General features: G+C 39.3%; 1 protein-coding gene across 9 annotated transcripts in view; it reads right to left on the bottom strand.

The window, feature by feature from the left end:
• Positions 1–20,985, bottom strand: part of PRELID2 (PRELI domain containing 2) — a 184,412-nt gene that overhangs the window by 131,193 nt on the left and 32,234 nt on the right. For all 9 annotated transcript variants that reach the window (XR_008423862.1, XM_053907380.1, XM_053907379.1 and 6 more), the window contains one exon: positions 18,961–19,066. Coding sequence is in view for 8 of the 9 variants with exons in the window: in XM_053907380.1 (XP_053763355.1) it covers positions 18,961–19,066 (106 nt within the window). In the remaining variant the exon portion in view is untranslated. The remainder of the gene's footprint in view (positions 1–18,960; positions 19,067–20,985) is intronic.

Here is a 20,985-nt window from a genome sequence, read left to right as displayed (position 1 = left end):
TGGTACTAGAGGGGTCCAGGACCAACTCTTATACTCCTAACTAACCAACTCAAACACAGCAAGGTTCCTATCAATTCCCTTTATCAGCACTTTTTTCACTATTCATCAAATTTCAGCTCAGTCATAATTTTGCCTTGTTTCTTCCCTATCCTGAGAGAGAAAATGATTGCCAGCATGCTTGTTGTCTCTAACAGAATAAATAAATCCAATAGATGCTCAGATAATTCTCCTTTTACTTTTTGTCTCTCCCCTTCTCTTCACCCACATCAATTTCTATACATCACCAATTTTCCTTACATGTAAGGCCGGTCTCCTGGGTCTTCACATATAAGTTTTGAAAGCCCTATTTCAGTCAAAAACCTATCATGCCAAATCTCAACAACACTGAGGTTAAGGGGCTAACTAGCTGCCAGGGGCTTCACCTACATTACTTCACTTAATCCTCCCAAAGGTGCTCCCAGGTAAGATACTTTCACTCTCACCAGCTCCTGGTAAGGGAATTGGACCTCAGAGGAGAGGGAGTTGCTCAGGGTGACAGATTGAGTAAGTGACCAACCTGGAATTTAAACCTGGGATTCTCCAACTCTTTCCACAATGATTATCTGCTTCAGTGAGTTTGTTTCTGGGCCTATATGCTTCCCCAGTGAGGGAAATGAGCAAGCACGCTTCCCTGCAGGACTGCTCTGAGGATTCGGTGAGGCAACATAGAAAGTTAGGGACAAATGACTGCCTTTTGTCAGGCACTCCCACCCACTCTCCCCGTGGCCTGGAAAGCGGCTACTGATTTCTATGTGGACCAAGTCAGACTAGGGGACCCTCACAATGGGACTCCCACAACCAGGCACCACCCCCCTTCCCCATTCAGTGGATGGTCAGTGACCCAGAGGAAATGTCAGCAAGGGCTCACCTCGTGCCTTTCCGGATTTCTCAAAGCACATTTTACTTTCTCTTCCCATCACCTCTAAAAGTTACTAATATTGTTCGAGGACACAGAGCCCATCAGGGTAAACAAGCTTTCCCTAGGTCACAGGGTGGTCAGCAATACACAGAGAACTAGAATCCAAATCACAGGAAAGGAAGGAAAGGAATGCTCACTGAAAGGCTAAGGCCCTACTAGGGTGCACTGAGCACACTGTTTGCCTGGTCTCATTTAATCCTTTCAACCTATGAGTCAGTGACACAAAGAAAATGAGAGGCAGAGAGGCTAAGAAACTTGACCAATGGCACCCAGCTATATAAGTGCAGAATCCAGATTCGTACCCAGGTTTTTGTGACTGAGCCCTCACTAAACTACCTCCTTAAAAAGGTAGATTGGTAGAGTTTTCTTCTCAAACCACCAAAAAAATGACATGTGGCTTTAGGCATAGTCCTTCCTGCCATCCCAACGTTATTTCTATCTACATCTGGGTCATTTTAATTTTACCTATTTAGGGGAGATGGGATGAGACCGAACTACAAGTAATTCTTAAAACTTCCCTAAGGATAAAAGCACCTCACCACATCTCCAAATGCATTTGTTTTCTGTGGATACCAAGTGAAGCTCTCTCACACACTACCAAGAGGCTGGAGGACAAGTGTGTGCAGAAGAAACATTTCTGCTGAACCCAGTATCTGCCAGTTAGAACTCCTTGGTTTTAACCAATGCAGATTAGTGAGGCTGTTACTTCCCACATAAAGTCTTTAGCCATTTTGGAGGGGACAGAACCTGGGAAAGGTGAACGAGGCATGAGGGTACTGCTTGGAGCCAGAGGGCTGTATTGAACATTAGCTATATAAATAGGAGGGCTCACTTTCACTCCCCATCCTTCACATTACCTGTGGAATAGCAGAAACATGAAGTTCATGGCAAGTATAAGAAGGGACACCTTTTGAAAAATTCTAAGCATTTAATATTGTAAATTAACACAAACAACCAGAATAAAAGCTACATGTAAATGACTAAAAAATAAAATCACTACATGCAAATAATAGTCTAAACTACCTGTTGTTTTTCAGAGTCAATCATTTACAAAGGGGGAAAAAATACCTTTTAGTGCTTATAGACGCAAATGTTCTTTAAAATCCCCAACCCACATAGTAAATTGATAGGGGGGAAAATTGATAAATTGATAGCTTGGTCCCAGATATTCCTTCATGCATTAATAACTCCCACATAGACAATGTTCTAAATCTACCAGCTGCCCTGATGTTTAACAATCTAATAAAATTCTCCCCTTCAATGAAAAAAACAGTTAAGGTTTATTTAAAAAAAAAAAAAAAAACATTCACATATCCTTCACTTGGTAAACTGCAAAAGCAGGACTCCTTTGAAATAACAAGCCCTTGTGGGCAATTCTGGCTCTTATTCTGAGACTGACAGAAAATCCTCAAGGCTCAGGGACACCTGATTCACACTTCCCTTGGAATTTGGCCAACAAACTCAGGCTCCCTGGCAAATAATCTGTTAGACTGGCTGAAATGTGAAAGGGGTAAGTGGCTGGCAAAGTAAATCAGGAGCCTAGTCTCCTAGTACAGAGACCAAGGGTCTGACTTCCTGGTTTGAATACACGTTCTACCACTCACCACCTGTGTGATTTGGGGCACATCAACTCACACCTCTCTGTGTCCTCACCTAGAAAAGGGTCATAACAGCACTTACTGCACAGCACTGTTGAGCAAATTGAAGGAGACAACACATGTAACGTACTGAGAATAATGCCTGGAGCACAGAGAGGGCTCAACAAATATGACCTGTTACTGTTACCTTTCCTATTACCCCAATGGCTAAAAAGTTTAGTTGCTTGTAAGACCATTTTAAATTTTTTTTTTTTTAACATTTATTTATTTTTGAGACAGACAGAGACAGAGCATGAATGTGGGAGGGTCAGAGAGAAAGGGAGACACAGAATCCGAAACAGGCTCCAGGCTCTGAGCTGTCAGCACAGAGCCCGACGCAGGGCTCGAACTCATGGACCGCGAGATCATGACCTGAGCCGAAGTCGGCCGCTTAACCGACTGAGCCACCCAGGCGCCTCTTGTAAGACCATTTTAAAATAAAATAGAATGCAAACATAAAGAAGTCTTAGCACATTGAGAAATATGTACACGCGTTCACTGATTGAGTAAATATTTAGTGAGCATGGACTACGTGCTAGGTATTGAGGATAAAACAGTGAACCACACAGAAGCCTATTACTCACTAAGGGAAACAAAGAATCATGAAAACAGCCACATGCTGAGCACTGTACTTCAGGGAATCTTTTCTAAGATAATGATACAAAATACAAAAAATTCTAAGTATAAAGATGTTGCACGTGGTTTCACTTATAATGGTAAGCTTGTAAATGACTTTAGTGCTCAATCCTAAAGAAAGAGTAAAATCAATTATTATACAAGAACTAAAGAAAATATTACGCAGTCATTAAAATGTTGGCTTTGAGGTTTATAGAGTTGCGGCGGCAGGCATTTGTGATATAATATTACTTGAAAAGAGCAAAACATTAAAGTGTACTTACACTGTAATTATGACTGCTTAAAATCTGCATGTAAAAGACTAACCAGAACATGCCAATTTGAGCTATAACGGTAAGATAACAGTTATCATTTCTGGAGTATTTAACATGTGCCAAGATATTTAAGCACTTCTTTACATTATTTCCTTTTACTTGCACACTAAGAAGGTTGGTACTACCACTCACATTTCAACCAGAGGCTCAATCTGTACACACAGGAGGCAGGAGGGCCCTGAGATTTAAATTCGGGTCTGGGTAACTCCCAAGACAGGCTTATTATAACTATTAAACATTTGCCTGTAGCCTTAATGGGAAAAATAAGTTTTTGCTATAACTTCCTTGAATTTTTCTTTTTAAATAACACCAACTGATCATTTACTGTGTGCAAAATCTCATCCTAAGCATTTTACGCATATAACTCATTTGCTTCTCACAAGTACTTGATGAAGTAGGTTCCAATATTGCCCTCATTTTACAGATGAGAAAAATGAGACTCAGAAAATTAAGTGGATTACTCAAGGTCACACAGCTGATTGGTACAAGGTAGTCTGCTGCTTTTGAAGAGAGCCAGGACAAAAAAAACACAAATGGCTCCTCTGAAAATATACAAAATATTTATGTGCAGGTAGCACCTATTCAAAAACATTTTAAATAAAACCTTAATTTGTTGTTGTTGTTGTTTACAGACTGAAAGAGTCTTTTGGGGAAGAGTGTGGCCATTTTTTGTGAGAAAATGAAATTATTGAAATTATGAAATATTCAAACATGTCAAGAAGTGAAGAGAATAGAAAAAGCAGTAAGCTTTCAAAAATGTTAATATCTTGAAAAGTGAACAAAAGCTACTTCCCCAGCAAAGGCCACTGATTGAGAAATTCTTCTTAAACGGGCTGTCAATATGAAAGGAGTTAGTTAACTCTCAAAAACCCACCATTTTCCTTTACTAAGGAAATTCGGAGAAAAATAGAAAAACAGTTTAGCTAGAATCTAAGGAAGAAAGCCACACAATAAGGGGTCGAACTCCAGGCAGCAAGTGGGATTCCAAAGAAATTGAAAGTGACAAAGAAGTATCACTCTGACATACGTGGGTCACAAGACACAGGATTTTTCCTCCTTCCCAGCCAGGCACTCCAGCCTTCTTCCCGTCACCTGCCAGAGCACTGCCTGCTACAAGTCCCACAAAGCGTCAGCAAAACCAAAGGGGTCACTCAGCAAGAGATGAAATTCTCCCACAGAGTGGGGAGGCAGAATAAGAAATCACCACCAACAGAGGGGGAACATGATCAAGGAGAACGACTGGACATCTGAGAAAGCTCACAGAGCATTTAATTAGTATGCTGCAGGGCTTATTGGATGTACCTTTAAGAAATTAAATTACCTTTCCAATTCAAGTTGCTCTGCCCAGAATTCTGTATTAACTCCTGATCTAAGATGCCTCAGTGACATTTTCCTGGCCTTGTTGGTCAAACTAAGAGCCTTAACGAAGCACAGAGAACACAACTGAATTCAAGTCCCATCCTACAACAGATTGTATCCACCAAAGATGTGTGCCTCAAAGGCACTGAATCCACAGTCTGCAGACACAGCCCCAATGTTTGCAGTATTTCAATGCCACCTGGCCAGAGCTGTTTCAGTTTTCAATTCTGTGCCTGCCTTAGGTTTATACGAGGTATGCGAAGATTTATGATGGCCACAAATACCTATTTTCTCATTGTCTTTGCTTTTGAATTTAGCACAACAGAGTGTGTGAGCGAGCTCAGAAAAGTAACAGGTTGGTTGGAAATTCTATCCAGAACAGTGGGGAGAACATGGCTCCCAAATCTCCAAAGATTCCTGGTTGGGTGTGAGAGTAAAGCAGCATTAGGAAAGCAAGCATCACATTAAGCTTATGGAGACTACTTGTTCTCTATGTTCAGACAAGTGTTGACTTCAAGGTCATCTGACTTCAAGGTCATACCCCACAGTATTTGGCTGGTCTCCTCACCCAGGCTCTTTGGGGGAAAGGATTCTGCCCTCCAGCTCAGGAAGCCAAAGAGTACAGCAGTTAAGAGGATGGGCTCTGAAGTCACCACCTGGAATTCTAGCTCTGCCACATGCTGGCTGATGAGCCTGTGAAAGTAACCTCTGTGCCTCCACTTCTTCATCTGTAAAATGGAGACGTGGGAATAACATTATCTCCCTCTCTCTCTCTCTGTCGCGCTCTCTCTCTCTCTCTGAGTCATTGGGAGAAACCACTGCTCATAAAACAGTGCAGTGCTTGGATCGTGGTAAACAATCAATAGATTATAAATACTATTAATACTGTATACTATTAATAGTATAATACTATTAATACTATTAAAGAGTATAAACACTATTAATACTGTATTATACTGGTTTTCTCCAAAGCTTCCAGAAAAGTCTGTGTTTTCAGAAAGCATGGATTAAAAATAAGCCAACATATCTATTATTGGGCACCAATATCTTGAAGACCCCCTACAATACCTACAAATCCTTGCAATATGCAGTTTATTTAGTTCATCTGAATAGGACTATAAAATGGAACTATAACATCCCTACCACATGCTTACCATCTCCTCTTGCTAACTAGTATTTATTTTATAAAAACCTGTTTATTATTTTTAAATATTTTATTGCCCTTCCCCAAACCTTGACCATCCACTATGAATTATTTCTGATGTTCCTGGATACCCGCTCAGCTTAAACTCCTGAATTTTTATGCAGGCTTAAATTCTGTCAGAAACAACATTTAAATCTTGGTATTTACACATTGGGGGAAAGGAGTGAGGGTTCAAACGAACAAACAACAACAAAAAACATCATACTGCGTCAAAATGGAAACTGACCCTCTTAGTCCAATCCCCGACTTACAAAAAAATGACAGTGACGTTCAGAGCAACCAGTCCACGCAATGTGGCCAGTAGGGTGCGGCCAAGGCAGGGCCACCACCCAGATTTCCTGATTCTTGGCACAGTTTTGCACACTGTGTGGAGACATGACTTCCAATCACTATAATGATAGTGACACATCTCAAGCTCAAGAAGCCACTTTCTGCCATTTCTGGTAAGAGTTTAACTTCCCAGGTTTCATCTTGTTTACAAAAGGCAACGCCCCACAGTTGCAGCTGGCTGATCTCAGGGATTCCCAAAAGCTTTACCACTGAGCAGTCTATTACAACCCTGATGAATTCAAATGAGCCACAGAGATATTTTAGATTCCTAAGTCTCACAGTCAAGGTAATGGCATTGTTTTAAATTCAGGAGAAGGACCAAAACTGTTATCAGTCACAGAATACTCATTTTCCCTGAGATGTTTTCACTGCAAAGGCTACATTTCTTAGGACTAAAACTCTGAGACGGCACGACAAGGCGAGCTGATGGAGAGGAGATATGGAGGAAGAGGGCAGTTATTATTACTTAACTAATCACCAGCATCTAATGAATAAATAGCGAGTAAATAAATCTACTTGAGCACTGAAGAGTATTGCCAACAGAGGCAAATTGAGAGCTAGGAAGTAAACCCTCTGGAACTAAGGACAGAAGTTCTTTCAAGTTGTTCAAGTAATGGAAAAAATCTTGAAAGATGGACAAAACCCAGAAAGAAATACAAGTCTCCAACATAAGCCCAGAAGGAAATGCAAACCTCCAACATACAGTCAGCAGATTATTAATTACACTGATGTTCACCTGTCATATTTGTGACTTTTATTTATTCTTTTGAATGACAGTTGTATTTGCTGTCTTCCTCGATCTTAGAATTACTGGGTTTTGAAAAATCCACTCTTTTAAGGTTGGGACTACCATGCATGTGTGTCCACCAGACATTCATTTCACAGTTGAGAAACTGGGCGGCTAAGGGCAACTAGTTCAAGGTAACACAATTAAAACACTTGGAGGAAGACTGAGGTCAAACAATTAGTTAATGACAGAAGCATTAATTTTCAATGTCTTTGGAGCAGGAACCAGAAGTCTGGAGCTAACAATTTCATTTCTTCTTCATAAAAATCCTAGGAGGGTAGAATAATTAACCCTGCTTCCCTAATGACAAATGGAAATTCTAAGAGGTTACATCATGTTACACAGCAAGATCTCTGATAATACCCAGAGTTGGCTTGCGGTGGAAGCTGCAAAGTGGCAAAACTCTTTCGTAAGGAAATTTAGCAATTTGCATCAAAGGTCTTAAAATTATGTGCACACTCTTTAACCCTGGAAGTGATGAGAAATACAAGTATTTGTATTCATGGATTTACCACAATAATATCTATAATAGTGGGAAAAAAAACAGAAACCAACAATAAAGGCATTTATGCCAATGGAATATTACAAAGGCATCAAAACTCATGTTTTCAAGGAAAATGTTAACAATATGCCCATAAATGAAAAAGTTGGGCCAAATAAACAAAATAATCCCAGTGTGTCTTTCAAAAAATACCATACATACATGCATACATAAGCAAACATACACGAACACAAATGGAAAGAACTAAATCAAAATGGTGAATATGGAGACACTGAATGTTAAAATAATGGATTTAAAAAATGGCAAAAAATAATTTTTAAGACAACACAAACTTGACCTATACTGCCGCAATCTAAAATTTTTGTTCAGATGAGTATTTAAGAGGGTATTTACTTAAAAAAATATCTTTTTTATCAGACAACTTCTCTTAATGCTAACAATTCTTGGAGTTTCTCTATGTCAGCCATGTTTCATATATGTGCCCTCACTTAATCTTTAAAATAACCCTGTGAAAGACAACTATTATCTCTCCATTTCAGAGATGAGAAAATTGACGATCCAAGATGTGATATGTGACATCCAGGAAATGAAAAAACCAGATGATGGACCAAAGGCCGCTTCTCTAAAGCTTCATATTCAATCTTTGTGTTAAACACACAGCTGAAACCTTGTCTCACACTGAATAATCCTTCTAAAGACAAAGCGTACTAGGTTCAGGAGTTGACATTTGGTATATGACTATCAGGTTATCTATTTGCTTCAAAATATTTCGGTACATGCAATATAATATTATGGTACATGTGTTAGTTCACATTATACCTCAGGTACAGTCAGTCACCCTAATGCAAGCTTCAGGCTCCAGGGGTTGGCTGTGAGCATTCTAATCAGCAAACTCACTTTCCAGAAATGTCAGTTACCGTTATCCTTGGAAACATCAGAGGCTTTAATAATTGGCATAAATTGTGCATTTTCACCGGTAAAATTAGTGGCTTCCTAGTGGATGTGAGAAATGGACTCTCATTAATTTAATTAGTGGAACCTAACATACAGGGATTAGCTCAACATTCCAGAGATATACTCCTTACACAATGAAGAGCTAAGATTCTATCCAGCAAGCCCTTCACCAGCCAACTTTAGGGATGGCACCCAAAGTTTATGTATACATGGTCCTATGCCCATCCACTGGGTCAGAAGACTTGGCCGCCTGATGTTATCTTTAGAACAGCCAGATCTTGCCTTTAGAATAGAGTCAGTTCTGTTTTCAGGGAGCCATCTATTTATGCAATTCATGGTCGGAGCGCCCAAAAGGACAGAGACTTAATCAAACTTATAAAACAAGTCATCTATTTTGTGCCTACTTATAAATAAACGATTAATTAAACGTCTGTATGCATTGCAGAACTTTTTTATAAGCTGGGAGTGAAGTTGTACAGGTGCAGCTAACCCTTACCAACTTCTAATTATCAGTTCCCAATACCACCAAAAAGAATTCAACAGTTGTGCATGCAACTTGGCATACCCATCACATGAGGTCGGTGTGGTAGGCAGGTCTCACATTGCTCCCAGTGATCCCTGCCTCTTGGTATTTATGCCCTTGTGTATCCCCTTCCCTTGACTGCAGGCTACATCTCGTGACCTGCTCCTAATGAACGCAATACAGAAATAAATAGATGTCACTTCTATGATTGGGTAACAAAAACCATGGCTTTTGCTTTGCTAGCACTCTCCTGCCCCTTCTCTTGCTTGCTGCCATGTTGTGAGAGCCCCGCATGTCGAGGAACCCAGGGAGGCTGGCAGAATCCTACTAGCCAGGAGGCTCCCTACCAGGGAGGCATGGCAGCAACCATGTGAATATACCTGAAACTGAATTTTCCCCCTAGAGCCTTCTGATGAGATCCCAGCCCCAGCCGAGACACTGACTACATCCTTGTGGGACCCTGAATCAGAGGATCCAACTAAGGCATGCCCAGACTCCTGACCCGTAGAAATTGAGACACAGTAAATGTGTGCTGTAAGCTGTGGAGTGCTGGGGTAATCTGTTATACAGCCATAGGTAACTAATACAGTTTGCAAAAATGGTGCAACCAAACAGTAACCAGGTTTTTCAAATGCCCATTTGGACTACATATACAGTGTCTCAGAGTGTGTATGTATGTGTGTGTGTGTGTGTGTGTGTGTGTGTGTGTGTTGTGTACAGTGGCTGTGTGTTTGGAGATATACACACACACACACACACACACATTTGTATATACCAATATATACACAAGAATACTATCTTCTGTCGCAGAGAATTATCTTCCACTATTAAAATGGATTTTTATAAACACCCTAAGGAAACAGCATGTTCAGATATCTTTAGCTATAGCATGTGTAGGCCAGACCTTCTCTAAAGCGATGTTCAAACTGTTTGACTTGCCCACATTGTTTCAGTGACAAATATTTCACACGCTGTTGAATTCAGTCTCTCTCTGCTTCAGCCTCCCAATCAACACAGGAATAATCATGGGACTAATAATGGGGCCTTGCCAGGAGAGTGGCTAAGATAACACATTATTTTATTACACACTGAAAATGTATTTCACAAACCTAAAAAAAACCAAAAAACCTCTATGCGAGTGCATAATGAGAGCTCTGCATGTCCACAGCATTTATGGTCGTCTCCAAGTGGGAAGACAACTGGGCTAAAAAAAGAACACTTGCATGACAAGAGCGTTACCACCCATTTTGTCTCCTAAGCCTCTCCCAGAAGAGTAAAATGTGAAATCTGCAAGAACCACGTGGGAGTTCACCAAAAAGTTCTTTCGATTTTTGCTTGGAATTTTAGGGGTTGGGGGCCAGAGGACTGGTGATTGTTTTAATTTGGAGAGACGGAGATAGTGATACTCAGGGCAGTAGGAACCATGTTTTCTCAATGGGAACCCTAACAACACAAGGTGACATTTTGTTTTGGGGAGTGAAAAATATCTTACACTTTTTATGTATAAAGCAATAGCATAATACAGTCTACAAAGAGATAATCAGTATAGCCATGGTATTAGTATTGCATGGGGAGGGGGACAAATAGAAAAAAAGAAGTCTTAAAAGAGTCACTGGGAGTGGGTGGGTGATAATGAAGAAAAGGTTGAAAACCAAGACTCTTGCAAAGTCTCCCTTTCCAGAATTGGAGAGCACCTGCAGAGCCATACCTGCCCCACAGAATAGCCTGATATCTGTCCTGTTTCTTTCTCTTAGGATCCCTGAGGTGGGGCTTGACTGGCCTGAGCCCCTCTCAGCTCTGCTTCAGTCACTGGCCATTTCCCTAGGCTGCAGAAATATGTACGAAGCCTTGCATGTGTCTCAGACTTCCCCCAAACCCTATTTTCCTTCAGATCTTTCTGTTTCCTTGATATGTTTTTTGAATGTGCTTGCTTACCTCAAGGCAAATTAACATATGTACTTGCTATCCAGGACGCTTGTCCTTGGCACTTTTCAACACTTTTCAACACCTCCAACTTTTCAACGCTTCCAACCCATCCAACCCATCATGGATCAAAACTGTCCACCAGAACATGAGATTACAGCAGACAGACAGAGATGAAGGCAGAGTCAGGAGACAACTGAGTGTCTCTCGGACTGAGGAAAGCACCATATGGCACACTCACTAGTGTCACCAGCCAAGAGTATAGTATATATAGCACCACTCTTCTGGGCAGACGTGAAAAAAATACACAGTAATAGTACAGTCCATTGCTGCCATGGAAAAAGAGAGAGAGCTATCTCAAAAACAAACTTTTAAGCAGTTCCTCAAAAATTTAAACATAGAATTACCATACAATCCAGAAAAAGAATTGAGAGCAGAGACTTGAACAGATATTTATATACCCCTATTCATGGCAGCATTATTCACAATGGCCAAAAGGTGGAAGACAACAGGCGTGCACTGATGGATGAATAAACAAGATGTGGTATACATACTCAATGGAATACTACCCAGCTACAACATTGATAAACCCTGCAACCATTATGTTAAGTGAAATAAGCCAGACAGAAAAACACAAATATGGTACAATTCCACTTCCATGAAGTACCTAAAGTAGTCAAATTCACAGAGACAAAAAATAAAATGGTGGTTGCCAGGAACTAGGAGGAGAGAGGAATGGGGAGTTACTATTTAATGGCTGCAGAATTATTACTTAGGAAGATGAAAAAGTTCTGGAATTGGATGGTACTGATGGTTGTACAACACTGAATGCACTTAATGATGTCAGACTGTAGACTTACATATAGTTAAAATGGTAAATTTTAGGTAACATATACTTTGCTACAATAAAAAGGTTTTAATGTAGTTTTTAATCCTGGGGGGGGGAATCAGGAGATCTTTTCTGTAGGTCTACCTCTACCTTCTTGAGTCACGATTTTGGCGAGTCAAATAACATCTTAAAAACTCATGCTTCCTTTTCTGTAACACCCTGCTTCCCAAACTTGCAGACCAACACGTGTACTCAAGAGCCTCTTCTCTGTTGTGCCCCCAAGAGTCTGAGCCAGCAAGTCTTGTGTGCAGTACTTGAATCTGGATTTGATCAGCAGCTCAGGAAGGGAAGGACTTTTCATTCTGAGAATCCATAATTCCCTGACCTTTCCAACTGATGGATGACATTTTCCACTGCATCTTTTCTATGTTGCCAGCCAAACCATTCCCAACATCATCTTCACGTGTACCTTTTCTTGAGGTATAACTGGCATACATTATATTAGTCTCAGGTGTACCACATAATGAATCAGTATTTGGATATATTGTGAAATGATTACCACAGTAAGTCTATTTAACATCAGCACCACACATAGTTGCAGAATTCATTTTTCTTGTGATGGGAACTTTTAAGATTTACTCTCTTAGTAACTTGCAAATGTGCAATACAGTAGTAGTAACTACAGTCACCATGCTGTACTTTATATCGCCACATCTTTATTTTATAACTGCCTTTGGCAACCACTAATTTATTCTCTGTATCTATGAACCTGGCTTTTGTTTTTGTTTTAGATTCTACAGATCAGTGAGCTCATATGTATTTGTATTTCTCTATCTGACTTATTTTCCTTACCATGATACCCTCAAGATCTAACCATGGTGTTAACAAATGGCAAGATTTCATTCTTTTTTATGGCTGAGAGACATTTCTGTGTGTGTGTGTGCGCGCGCCACATCTTTTACATCTTTTTTATCTGTTCATCCATCAGTGGATATTTAGGTCATTTCCATATCTTGCCTAATGTAAACAATGCATTATTTACGTGGGGGTACACCTATCTTTTTGAATTAGTGTTCTCATTTTCCTTGGATAAATACCCAGAAGTGGAATTGCTGGATCATATGATGGTTCTATTTTTAATTTTTTAAGGAACCTCCATACTGTTTCCCGTAGAGGCTGCACCAACTTACATGCCCTTTTTTCCCATGAGGGTTCCTTTTTTTCCACATTCTCACCAACACTTATTATTTCTTGTTTATTGATACAAGTCATTCTAACAGGTGTGAAGTGGTATCTCATTGTGATTTTGATTTATATTTCCCTGATGATTTGTGATGTTCAACATTTTCTCGTGCATCTGTTGGCCATCTATATGTATTCTTTGGAAAAATGTCTATTCAATTCCTCTTCCCATTTTATTGAACATTCGTTTGGGTTTTTGTTGCTATTGTTGTTTTGTGTATGATATAATAAAGTGGTCCAGTTTCATTCTTTTGCATGCAGTTGTCCAGTATTCCCAACACTATTTGTTGAAGAGACTGTCTTCATGGTTTCTCTGTTGTAAATTAGTTGACCATATATACATGGGTTTATTTCTGGGCTCTCTATTCTTCCCCTTTGGTCTGTGTCTGTTTTTAGGCAATACCATAATGTTTTGATGACTACAGCTTTGTAATATAGTTTGAAATCAGGGAGCACAATGCCTTCAGCTCCTTTCTCAAGAAGAAAGGCTATTTGGGGTCTTCTCTGATACCATAGAGATTTTAGGGCTGTTTATTCTATTTCTGTGAAAAATGCCACTGAAATTTTCTTTTGTAATATAAAGATATTTTCAAAACAAATAGCACAAAAACAAATCCATAGTCCATATTAAAACAGAAAAAAAGGATATATCATTATAGTAAAAATGGCAGAAACACCAGCTAAACACACCCTCAAACCTGCATGGAAGTCCCGAATTTAGGCCAGGTGGAATCTGGATAAAACCAGAGGCTGGCAGCTCTGAACAGAGCCATTCAAGACCTTTTCAACAACCAACATCATGGCCCCTTGTCCCTGTAGTCCATGCCAAGTCCTTCCATGGCAACTGAGTTCCGTGCTTCTGCATTCCTCCATCCTTACTGTAAACCCCACAACTCCTTGCTCTGGCTCTATCGAGCACACCACATCTGGCCCCACACAAGTGGCTGCTTGAGGGCAGAGTGAGTGGATGTGGCAGTGTGGTATTCATTAACAGTACACTCTGGAGTCAGAGAGGTTTGGGTTCAAATCCCAAGTTCACCACCCACTAATGCTGTCACCTTGAGAAAACTGCTTTGTCATTTGGGACCTCAGTTTCCCCGTGAATGAAAGAGGAAGAAGAGTTCCTATGTCATAAACTTGTTTAGAAAATTAAGGTAATGTGTGCCATGCGTAGGGCATGGCATCAAGTAAGCTCTTGTAAGTACCAGTTGTTATTTGAAAATCCTTCCCAACAATGATCATAGTGCTGAGCACTGACCCCCACATGGGGTTCAATAATTCTCACCATCAGCAGATGTTTATTCATTGCCTGTCAGGCCTTCCACCCTGAGCTAGAATCTGTGAAGTAAAGCTGTATAAGGCACAGCCTCCACTCTTATGAATTGTTTCATTCCTGCTTGTGTCTCCAGCACCTTACCCAATGCCTGGCACACAGGTGATACTCAAACTGTTTGTGGAACTACACTTCTGAGTTTAAAATCTATTGGGTGTTCATATGGGTTTGGAAAACAAACAAACATGCAACCATAAAAAGAAAGTATGAAAAGAAGTATGTGAGTAGGTTTGTTTTTTAATTCTTGAAAACAAAAATAACACCTTACATATATTTGACCTGTGTTCTTCAATCTGCTGAAAGCTTTCAAACATAGTTTTCATACCTATGTTCTGGAATGCATTAAAGTTTCCATCTTGTTGACAAGTACATACAGGATCAGGGGAATAAAGTGATTTGTGCCACATTACAGAGATGAGCTTTAGTGGGCTATAAGTTCAGAACAGCTTCTATTTCAAAAGCATAGCTCTTGACTTGGCTACCAGGGGGTAATCTCCATTCTCCTGCCCACATACTTCCATTCTCAGAGAAAAGGGAAGTCCGAGCAGTATATGAAAAGTCAGCATTTGTGTTAGAAGGGCCCCCAAATTGTATGTCACCTCAAAGTAGTGAAAGGAGGACAGAAAAATAATTGCACAAGCCACCAGAGGCACAGAAATACAAGTGACCTCACCTCGGGGGTTCATATCTAGGGCCAGCTTTTAATTTACAAACACAAAGATACTTAATTTGCGAGTGTCTCATTTTGCTTTTTCTAGAAAAAAATAGATATCAGATCCCACCTTTACCATCACTAAACAGTCTCAAGAATAAAGTCCTAAATAAACTCACCTAAAACACTCTCAGGATGACTTCCACAGAAGCCCTTTATTCAGGCTCAACTGTGAAGGTTTATCAGGAAGTCAGGCTGATACCCGAAAACATCCCCATTTGGCTAAAAGGTAAAAGACCATTTAGCACAAGTGGCTTCTAAGATTGAAAAGCTAACTCATTAAGCCTCTTAAAAAAAAAAAAAAAAAAAAAAAAGAGGAAAGCCAGAAAAGGCAAAACCTCACAGGAAAAATATATTCTTACTTCTGAGCAAAAGCAAGAATACGCAGGAATTACTTGGGTTTCTCACTTTAAAAATTTAAAGTCACTTCAGGTGCCTTGTGGCTCAGCTGGTTAAGCATCTGACTCTAGATTTCAGCTTGGGTCATAATCTCACGGTTCTTGAGTTCAAACCCTGCATCGGGCTTTGAGCTGGAAGTGTGGAGCTTGCTTGGGATTCTCTCTCTCTGTCTCTCTCTCTTTCTGTCTCTACCCCTGCCCAGGTCTCTTTCAAAGTAAATAAATAAACTTAAAAAATTTAAATCCACTTGATGATTTCCAGATAATACTCATCAGAAACCAAATGAGATATAGCTGTGCATTCTATCTCCTTTCTACCCATTTCCACATGAATGTAGGACTGCTGCCCAAGCTATGATGGGTTGAGGGGAATTGGAATTAAGATTCATAAAACTCCCTCTCTGCCATCAAGAACATACAATCTACTGTGATATCACACCAGAAACCCTTGGGAGTATTTACCCATCCCACCACCCTTTTCCCTGGGACATGACTTCCCACCCAATCCAGTCACGACCTGGGATGAGCCATATTCGTAAAACCTGACGTCTACCCTCCTGGCTACGCTTGACCTATGAAATGCCCACAAGAGTCCCTTCCAAAGAATTTGAAAATGAATGAAATAAGCAGACAGTCTCTTGGTTGGCCAAAACTCTATACAAGATGTACACCTGGACTGTAGAGGCCCACATGATAAGAAAGAGAATACAACAGATGCATACTCTTATAGACAAGTGCTGAAGAAGGAATAGTATCTGGGTTCCTGGCATCTCTCAGTCCCAGGGCAGACCATTCTGAAGCCTGCCCGCCTCACGGCCCTTGTACCCTTACAATGAATGAGCTAGCCTAAAGTAGTTTCTATTACTTATAACCAAAGAGTCCTAATAACTACAGAGAAAGTAAGACTACCACACAAATGCATCTGATACACAGCAAAGGTGCTGAGTGGGCAAACCATCTGCTTTGTTTATCTGAAAAATCTTGCAGAGTAAAGTGGCAAGGGTAAGACTTGTAAAACATGGGGATGTGAGTTCAGACTCCACCTTTTGCTCTCCTTATGACCTTGAGTAAATCCATTTAAAAGCCCATGCTTACCACAGAGCCTAGCAAAAAGCAGGTGCTCCACGTATACGTGTAAGAAAAAGGCAGACAAGCAGCCACCCACATATTAGGTGCACTTAACTCTTCCAAGACATTTCTCATCGATAAAATGGGACTAATAATGTTCACTTTATGCATCGCACAGGATCAGAATATCCACAACCACCGTATGGTTAAAAGTCATTACAAGGTTCAGATTGATGGACAGGTCGAACATAAACCCATCTGAATTAATCAAAGACTATTTATTTATCTAAAGCAGGGGTTGGCAAACCATATAGCCCACAGGCCAGATCCAGTCCACCACCAGTGTTTGTGTGATCCACAAGAATGGTTTTCACAAATGAACATTTGCAATTTGATGGTAGGGAACACTAACTCTGAATGACAATTTAGCTAAACGTATGTTCTCCCACAAAATGGAATCCCATTTTTCTGATCAGAAGAACTATATTACAAAAAAAATTCAAATATTATTATATTTTTAATATTGTAAATAAAAAAAATTTGTGGAAACTTGTTTCTCTCTTGCTATAAAGCCCCAGCATAATATCTCCAGTTTGCTTCTTGGCCCACAAAGCCTAACGTATTTACTATCTAGTTCTTTACGGAAAATTTTTCTCAATCTTGATCAAAAGAGTGTATGATACTCAGGGATATGGCAGTGAAATTATTTCTATCATCAGACCCATTAATTTCACGGTGCAATTTTGTACAACATGTGGGTTTTTACACAGGCATACTTTGCAATATAGCAGAAAAACTTCCAATCATGTGTGAGTGAGTAAGGTCATATCAGACCTTCTAGAAGCCCAGCTATCCACTTCAAGCCCAGCTTCAACAGGCTGGGCCAGTCTGGATATGTGCATTTCTGAGACAGGAATACACCATTAATCTTGACAGTATGTTTATGGAGTACAGTACAGTATCAAACACTCGTTCATCATCCTCAGCCTCCCAGACTAACACATCATGGTCCAGGCTCATTCTTGAACCTAGATCTGCAAAGCGAGAACAAAGGTTTGTTACCCAGATAATCCTGGAGCCACAACAATATTCCTTCAGACCAGCCATTAAACCTATTATTCTACAAGACAAAACAAGGTAACATATGCATAGCATATGTCCTGAGTAAATCCAGGAAGTAAGTGATTATGCCCCTTATCACAATAACAACAACAACAATTTAAAAGTACAATATTTTATATAAAACAAGTTAATAAAAATTAAATAATAATTTCTCAATACTTCAGAACACCTGTAATAAGCATATCATAATGCATAAGGAATAGACTTTACCCTAAAGACGTTTTGAAAATAATGCTGTGAAGGCAAGAAAATGAGACATATAAATTTCTCTATATAAGACAGATTAAAAATAGAATAGCTCTATTTATTTATTTTATTTTATTTTTACATTTATTCATTTTTGAGAGACAGAGAGAGACAGAGCACAACCAGGGGAGGGTCAGAGAGAGAGGGAGACATAGAATCCGAAGCAGGCTCCAGGCTCCCAGCTATCAGCACAGAACCCAACGCGGGGCTTGAACTCACAAACCACAAGATCATGACATGAGCCAAAGTCGGATGCACAACCAACTGAGCCACCCAGGTGCCCCAAGAATAGCTCTATTTAAAACAGGGTATCAACCTTAGACTCTAAGGTGGTCTCTAAATCACCTTCATGGAACCCTAAACTCCCACAGAATTTGAAAAACACAAGAAGTAACAACCAGGAACTCAAAGTCTCTGTATCTTCTTCATCCATAATAACAGAACAACAAAAATAGCTACTTCAAAGGTTTGTATTAAATAATAAATAAAAATTCTTTTTACAGTGAGTAGTTCATAATAAGTGCTCAATAAATACTAGCTATTATCTTTTTCACTAAATGGGTGTCATCATACTGAATATACTGAAAATGTAATTACTCATTCTGATTATATCTCTTAGTTCTCCATATTATTATATATTCTTTACTGGCATAGTTTTAATTTAATGGGTCACAAATGGCATTTAAGTTTTACTTGGATTTGGATGTATGCAATAATTAGCAAAGATACTTATTTTTACATCTATTTGTTTATTTTTTATTTGTTTGTTTATAAACTGTATTTTTTTCTCATCGTGTCTGCTCAGGAGCCTTATTCAATAACCCAACGGGAATCTTCATGATTTCTTAAAATAAATATTGGTTCAAAGTAAAAACAAGCTTACCCTCTGGGCTCCCTGTCTTAAGAATGTGCTGGCAAAAGTCTCCAAAATGCAGTTGAGAAAGCCAGCCCCTGTAATTGAAATTCTGCCTCTCTGAATGAACTCTGTCCTGTAAAAAAAAAAAAAAAAAAAAAAAAAAAAAAAAAAAATCATTGATGTCATTCTACATTTGGATATTTAAACTATAGAGATTTCCCAAAGCATTACCATTTAAAGTCAACACAAAACAATATCCATAATAATTCAATAACTGCCTGTTACAACAAAAGTTTTGTTAAAAAGAGATTTACAGTTTATATAAGCAATTGTTTTATTCAAGTTAAGAATATTTCATGTTGCTAAAAGAGTAAATTTTAATTTTCTCATCACACACAAAAATAATTGTGTGAGAGGTGATGGGTGTGTATTATGGTAATCATTTTGCAATACATACATATATAAAATTATGTTGTACACCTTACACTATGTTATATGCCAATTAAGCCAAGAGAAAAAAGAAAATATATATAGCTTCATTATTCTAAGTGTAACTACTGCAGAATATAGGATGTCTAGTCATAGCTAAGACTACATAATCCCATGTAAAATTGTGATAGTCAGGAGATCTGTACTCTATCTTTAAAATGTTGTTCTTCTTGGGGAGCCTGGGTGGCTCAGTCGGTTAAGCATCCGACTTCAGTTCTGGTCATGATCTCACGGCTTGTGAGTTCAAGCCCCACATTGGGCTCTGTGCTGACAGCTCAGAGCCTGGAGCCTGCTTTTGACTCTGTCTCCCTATCTCTCTGCTCCTCCCCTGTTCATGCTCTGTCTCTCCCTCTCTCTCAGAAATAAATACACATTTAAAAAAAATATTTTTAATACATAAATAAAATGTTGTTCTTGACTCACAATAAACTTAACTAATTCCAATTAAAATATATGTATATATTATTATGAATATATATATTCATTTCATGCTGCAAAATGGCCTTTTAAAATTGAGTCTGAGATAATTATCAGATGTAGGACTTTGGTTAGATTACTAAGACTCTCTTAACTCAGTTTCTCATATGTAAAAACAGGAATATTCATAGTATCTTCCATTCACAACTATCTTGAGAAGTAAATATGAACTGTTCCTCAGACACAACAAGCCTTCATTAAATTTTAGCCACTATTACTACAGAGGGAGGGAGACAGACGGTAGACACAGAGACTAGAAAGTTAGAAGCCTGGGATGACTTCTTTAAGCCTTGATTGGAGGGGAGGGGGGCTGAGATAAGGTATGCCACTCTGCTATTTAGAGTTCTACCAATATTAAATTATCTCCATTTCATAAAACAGAGAACACTTAAGAGTGACATCAGAAAGATGGCAGAATTACCCCCAGGCCCTCACTCCCCCAAGGATGTTCCACCTTACCAATCTATGGACCAACTTGCCTTTGGGAGAACACTAGAACTAGTTAAGAGTTTGCAGGTGAGTACAAAGTCAAGAAGAGCCACATATCAAAGTTATCATAACTCTTATTAGACCTTCTGTCTAATTCTCTAGTAGCGGTAGCCCCTACATGCAAATCGTGCAATCAGTAAAAAGAAGCCTTCAGATTCCTCTTTCTCTCTCTCTCTCTCTCCCCCCCCCTCCCTCCCTCACACACACACACACACACACACACACACACACACACACACACACACACAGCTATCCTAGCCAATGTGACATAAACAGTCTAGGCAAATAGTCTGTCTAGGCAAAGCAGCCTCCACCTCTTAGATTTAAGCCTATTTAAAATGATTTGTTCATGTAAAACTACATCCTAGTGACACTAATCTTTCCTGTCTTTATTCTAGATTAGTCAGAGTAGAATTTTACAGTGATTTTAATATTTAAAAATGAAAAGTTGAGCAGTCTTACACTCTTGGGAGAGATAAACTCTTCAGTCCTCAAGGCAAGTGTAGGTGAGGGATTAATAAAAGTCTCTCTTACATCATATTCTAACCAGTATTTCTTTCTGCTACTTTTGGGAGATGGAAGTGTGCAGAAAAGCAC

The sequence above is a fragment of the Panthera pardus genome, unplaced genomic scaffold, assembly GCF_024362965.1.
Source record: "Panthera pardus isolate Hobbes unplaced genomic scaffold, ASM2436296v1 HiC_scaffold_2, whole genome shotgun sequence".
Taxonomy (NCBI): domain Eukaryota; kingdom Metazoa; phylum Chordata; class Mammalia; order Carnivora; family Felidae; genus Panthera; species Panthera pardus.
Note: the sequence above shows the minus strand (reverse complement) of the source record. Positions and strands in the feature narration are given on the sequence as shown.